This window comes from Bison bison, unplaced genomic scaffold, assembly GCF_000754665.1.
Source record: "Bison bison bison isolate TAMUID 2011002044 unplaced genomic scaffold, Bison_UMD1.0 scf7180017864063, whole genome shotgun sequence".
Taxonomy (NCBI): Eukaryota; Metazoa; Chordata; class Mammalia; order Artiodactyla; family Bovidae; genus Bison; species Bison bison.
In genome coordinates this window covers 5,285,174-5,291,690 of record NW_011494635.1, presented here as the reverse complement: position 1 = coordinate 5,291,690, position 6,517 = coordinate 5,285,174, and the positions used below count along the sequence as shown (strand labels likewise).

Sequence of the window (6,517 nt, the reverse complement as noted above, 5' to 3'; positions counted from 1 at the left end):
CTCAGCCTTCTTCACAGTCCAACTCTCACATCCATACATGACCACAGGAAAAACCATAGCCTTGACTTCCCCAAAACCACACCCCAGTTCTACCCAGGGTTTTATTAATACATGGTTTTGTCTATGTCTCCACCCTTAATCCTTTGTCCATGGCCCTACATATAGATATAGATATAGATATAGATATAGATATATAGTACATAGCCTTCCCTGAAGGGGACTTCCTTGTAACTCATACAGTAGAGAATCTGCCTGCAATGCAGGAGACCCTGGTTTGATCCCTGGGTCAGGCAGATCCTCTGGAGAAGGGAATGGCAACCCACTCCTGTATTCTTGCCTGGAGAATCCCATGGACAGAGGAGCCTGGCAAACTACAGTCCATGGGGTGGCAAAGTGTCAGAGATGACTGAGCAACTAAGCACAGCACACATCACTAAGCACTTTGCCAAAATGCCTGCCTTTAGTATCCTTTTCAGGGTTTCACCCTTCTCAGGTCTGTAAAGAAAAATAATTTGCTGGAGGGAAATACAAAAAGGCAAATTTCTTTTCATTTGATGTTTTGATTCTTTATTAAGGGATTACATTTTGAAACATGCTTATTAATATTAAACACTTTTAAACTGTGTGATTTGTATATGTGTGGGTGTTAATACTACAAGATAATTGTTTCAGTTGATGTTGGATCAAGATTGGGCTTCATAATCAGAAAAATGAAATGATTGTTATGTGGAAGTTTCCATGTAACATACGGTCAATAACTGTTAGCCCACCTCATCATTATATGATATGTAAGGTTATACTGATAAGAAAAAAAAAACATCAAACAAGTTAACCGACTTCAATCTTTTACCTCCAAAGGTATTGGTTTAACCATGCTCCTCCTCCTACAATGTATCTGCTGACACTGGACAGTGCAGCTGGCATGTTAACTTCCTGTTATTTATAACCTCTGAAGGCAGAAGAGAAAAATCAGAGTCTGCTTACTCAGAGGAGCAACAAACAATGGATCCCAAAAGCCAGAGGGTGAAGCTTAATGATGGCCACTTCATTCCTGTCCTGGGATTTGGAACCTATGCACCTGAGGAGGTAAGAGTAGAGGTTTGGGGTTGAGATATAATATAAATAGTAGTGGATGTGACATGAGTAGAAGGGGACTTGAGTTGTCAAGCACTGAGCTCCTGTGTGACCCTGGGAGGATCACATGGTTTCACTAACTGGGAGAGAACATCCAGTCTCCACTCTGTATCAGGGTCTGAGACTGTGCTCACCTGCAGATTACTCTGGATTCCCCTCCAGTTTCTGTCTCTTTCCCAGCTTATCAGAAGAGGTGAGGCTGTCAGGGACACTGACTGTCAGCTACTTTGCTTTGAGGGAGATTGCAATGGCCAGGTTTCTCTGTATATTTCATTAATTAAAGAACTCTTTCTTCTTTCCAAAAAGACATGACCCAGAGAAGTATTTGAGAAAAAATTTCCTGAAGATGAGGTGACTAATGGGAAGAATTGCTTTTCTACTGTGAGGTGCCTGCTCCATGCCAGGCAAGACACACTAGCTGTGTTTTGCCTTGTACTTCTGTTTCTGCTTGGAAACTTCTAATGGAAGTTTTAGTATCATTTGAAGGGATAAGCTATTGTCTTATATCCAACTTTGAATTCTTGGGAATTCAGTTTCTTTTTATTATAGTCTGCAATACTCAGGCATAAGAGGTGCTAATGGACACATCTCTAGACCTGATGCCAGAAAGTTTGCTGTCCATCTTGTCTTTAGAGCATGTAATTGTGACAAGGGACTGGTCCTGAAACTTTGAGTCTCACTTTTCTAATTTATAAAACAGAAGACAATATTCAGAGACATTTTTCAGATAGAAGATAGGGCTTGTTTACTTGTAGTGCAAAGTGTGATGAGGAAAGGGAAGGGTCCAGGTTATTACTGAGGTTCATTTGTTCATTCCTTAATACATCCCATAAGGCAAGTGATCTTAAGGAAAACCATGACTGAGACCCAACAGAGGAAAGTTAGACCAAGCATCTACTTCCTTGAAAGTAAAAGATTCTGAATTATAGAAACATAAATGCAGTATTAGTCAACCTCAAAAGGAAAGTTAATCTCACCATTTGCAACCACACAGATGAACCTGGAGAACATTAAATGAAATAAGCCAGGCATAGAGAACAAATATTTCATGATCTTTTTATAGGTGGAATCTAAAAAAATTGACTCATAGAAGCAGAGAGTGTCAAATGTGTGAATTGTTTTATATCAAATTATGTTTATGGAAATGATTATAGTAATTATAAGGCTATGATGATTGTAAAGCAACCACCGTATTTGATGGTTCCTGTAAAATTAGAGGGACAGTGGTTTGATGATTATGCATTAAAAGTTTTATATGAATTTAATGGCTTAATTTCTTGACCTAAGAGATTCGTTGGAGCTCTGGTTGTGGGAATAACTGCCTTGATTGCCATAATTGCATCAGTTATGGTTTCTGTTGTTGCCCTGTCAAAAGAAGTGCATACTGCCTCATTTGTCAATCATCTGTTCAAAAATGTCTCCGTAGCTCTTACTACGCAGGAAATTATAGATAAGAAAATAGAAGATAAGGTCAATGCTTTAGAAGAAGCAATTCTGCTTATGGGGCAAGAAATTACAAACTTAAAAATTAAATTGTCTCTAAGGTGCCATGCTGAATTTAAATGGATGTTCGTTACCCCTCTACAAGTGAATGAGTCCATGCACTTTTGGCAACGCATTAGGGATCATATTTTAGGCACCTGGAATCATTCAGATTTTAGTATTGATATTTCTAAGTTACATCAGGATATTCAGAATATGAAGCAGGTGGAGTTTGACTTTTCTTCTCAATGGCTTTCTAATTCCCTCTTTGAAAATATGGAGGGGTATCTTTCCCATGGATCCTTTTCTACAATAATGATTAATACGGCCATGTGCTTATGCCTGTTAGTTCTGATTTGTGTAATAGCCCCGTGTCTTTTCAGAATACTCAACCAAAGTGTTTCTGCTCTATCTACTGAGTGTCATACCTATGCTCTAAAAAATAAAAAAGGGGGAGATGTCGGGAGCCATGTTAGGCATTACTGACAAAAAAAGAGAGGCCCCAACCCCCTCTCTTTGTCCCACAGGTACGGACCCGGGGTGAAGGAGTTAGACCTTGTGATTCTGACTTGTTTTTTCCTCTCCTCGGCTGAGTTGACTGAAAATGAATATTAAAATGCTTATTGTTCTTGAGAGGAGCATGAGAAGGCACAAAGCCTTCTGCAGCTGTGCTCAGAGAATAATTCATGAAGTTAATCATTGACATTTGTCTAAGGACTTTTACAAAAGAGTGTTCCAGGATGAGCACATAGGCTGCAGCTTGAGGCCATGGGAGGGATTGCTATCTTAAGCCTATTTGTGAGGAAAATGTTTATGGCAAAGGAGTTTACTGAATTTAGGGCTTAGAAATAATTAAAATAGTTAGAAGTTAAAGATTTAAGGAATGTTTTAATGTAATGTTAGTATATTTTACTATAGCTTATAGAGGTTAGGAATTTTAGAGATACTATAGCTAGAAGCCTTTTTAAGAGATAGTGAGCTCAGGATGTTAGGGGCAAACAGGATTTAGAAAGATAAGAAATAAACTAAGGAATGTAGCATGAGTTACAAGGTAATCACAAGTTAACTATAGGACACATAAGAGGAAGTAGATAATAGATGGTAAAGCTGATTCAGAGAGAGAATCGCTGAAGCAGGAACTCTGTTTGAAGGGCAACAGTGATTTATGGAGATAATAAATCTGGGTGAGGGGGAACTGAAAATGTCAAACCTCTGACCTAATGCTTTTGTAAAAGTATAAAAGAAAATCTTAAACTTGAAATAAATGCACAGTTCAAGAAAAAAAAAAAAAGAAGAAGAAGAAGAAGCAGAGAGCAGAGACATAGTGCTCAGAAACTGAGGACAAGGTTCTGAAGAATGGAAAGATGTTGATCAAAGCTACAGACCTTCAGTTATAAGATACATAAGGCCAGAGACTTGATGTAGAGCATGGTGACTATAGTTAATAATAATAAATCTTAAATGTTCTCACCACACACAAAAGTAACCTATGTGAGGTTATGGATCTTCCGGTAGCTTAATTGTGGTAATCATTTACAATGGATAGCTATATGAGAACATCACTTTTTAAACCTGAATAGATAGTTTTAGATGTATTCTGTGTGGCTTCACCTGTATACTGAGGTCTCAAAAGCTTTCACCTGGTTTCTTGATGCTTTTCAAGTGAATTTAAGTGAAAGTCTCTCAGTTGTGTTTGACTCTTTGTGACCTCATGGACATGTACTATGGAGTTCTCTAGGCCAGAATACTGGAGTGGGTAGCATTCCCCTTCTCTAGGAGATCTTCCCAACCCAGGGATCGAACCCAGGTCTCCCACATTGCAGGCGGATCTTTACCAGCTGAGCCACAAGGGAAGCCCTTTGATGCTTTTACCATGCCCTCATACTTTAGTTGATTTTTCCTCAGACATCTCACAGTATAATTTGTATACATGATTACAACTTTATTTTGAGTCCATTGGATTGTATCAGCAAATCACTGAAACTGGAGGCAGCTTGGGTCCTCTGATGCCTGTGATCAACCACTGGTCACCTGGAATCGAAGGGTTCCTGGGTGTCCATTTAATCACTGACCAGGAATATTCAGGGAAACTGGCATGGGTTTATCACCACACACTTGCAGAATGAACCAAATGCATGAAGAAAAGTTGGTTCTTGGGATGATCAGTCTCGTGCCTTAGCAATCTCTTAATCATGTGGATATTCAATTTCTACCTTTGTTACTCATGTAGGTTCCTAAGAGTGAAGCCCTGGAGGCCACCAAATTTGCTATAGAGGTTGGGTTCCGCCATGTGGACAGTGCTCATTTGTATCAAAATGAGGAGCAGGTTGGCCAGGCCATTCGAAGCAAGATTGCAGATGGCACTGTGAAGAGAGAAGACATATTCTACACTTCAAAGGTGCTGTGTGTGGTGTGTGTGTGCACATATGTGCAAGTGATTGTGTGAAGGTGACAATTAGGTAATAGGATCCGTAGTTAGGTGAATGTTGTCTACTGATATAGATTTTTTTGCACATATTTACATCTTAAATCTAGTATCCTCTTCTCTTCCCCCTCCCAAAAGAGAGAGTGATTATAACTATTTCATCATTGCTGTGTTCAAATTTTAATTTTAATTTAAAGTCACTTTACTTCTCTGAACGTAACAGAGCAGTGTGATTTAGTATGGGCTAATGAATCAAACCCATTCACTGGAATGGGTGAATTTAACTCAGATGACCATTATATCTACTACTGTGGGCAGGAATCCCTTAGAAGAAATGCAGTAGCCATCATGGTCAACAAAAGAGTCTGAAATGCAGTACTTGGATGCAATCTCAAAAACGACAGAATGATCTCTGTTCTTTTCCAAGGCAAACCATTCAGTATCACAGTAATCCAAGCCTGTGCCCCAACCAGTAACGCTGAAGAAGCTGAAGTTGAACAGTTCCATGAAGACTTACAAGAACTTTTAGAACTAACACACACAAAAAAAGATGTCCTTTTCATTATAGGGGACTGGAATGCAAAAGTAGGAAGTCAAGAAACACCTGGGGTAACAGACTAACTTGGCCTTGGAATACAGAATGAAGCAGGGCAAAGGTTAATAGAGCTTTGCCAAGAGAACACACTGGTCATAGCAAACACCCACTTTCAACAACACAAGAGAAGACTCTACACATGGACATCACCAGATAGTCAACACGGAAATCATATTGATTATATTCTTTGCAGCCAAGATGGAGAAGCTCTATACAGTCAGCAGAAACAAGATCTGGAGCTGACTATGGCTCAGATCATTAACTCCTTACTGCCAAATTCAGACTTAAATTGAAGAAAGTAGGGAAAACCAATAGACCATTCAGGTATGACCTAAATCAGATCGCATATGATTATACAGTGGAAGTGAGAAATAGATTTAAGAGACTAGATCTGATAGATAGAGTGCCTGATGAATTATGGACAGAGGTTCATGACATTGTACAGCAGACAGGGATCAAGACCATCCACATGGAAAAGAAATGCAAAAAAGCAAAATGGCTGTCTGAGGAGGCCTTACAAATAATAGCTGTGAAAAGAAGAGAAGCAAAAAGCAAAGGAGAAAAGGAAATATATAAGCATCTGAATGCAGAGTTCCAAAGAATAGCAAGTAGAGATAAGAAAGACTTCCTCAGTGATTAACACAAAGAAATAGATGAAAACAACAGAATGGGAAGACTAGAGATCTCTTCAAGAAAATTAGAGATACCAAGGGAACATTTCATGCAAAGATGGGCTCGATAAAGGACAGAAATGGCATGGACCAAACAGAAGCAGAAGATATTAAGGAAAGGTGGCAAGAATACACAGAAGAACTGTATAAAAAAGATCTTCACGACCAAGATAATCACAATAGTGTGATAACTCACCTAGAGACAGACAT

At 39.0% G+C, this 6,517-nt stretch overlaps 1 protein-coding gene across 1 annotated transcript in view; it reads left to right on the top strand.

The window, feature by feature from the left end:
• The first annotated feature begins 929 nt into the window (after positions 1 to 929).
• LOC104985997 (prostaglandin F synthase 2) overlaps positions 930 to 6,517 on the top strand; it is a 19,911-nt gene continuing 14,323 nt past the window's right edge. Inside the window, exons 1-2 of the mRNA XM_010836397.1 lie at positions 930 to 1,086; positions 4,847 to 5,014. Coding sequence (XP_010834699.1) covers positions 1,003 to 1,086; positions 4,847 to 5,014 — 252 coding nt within the window. The 5' untranslated portion in view covers positions 930 to 1,002. The remainder of the gene's footprint in view (positions 1,087 to 4,846; positions 5,015 to 6,517) is intronic.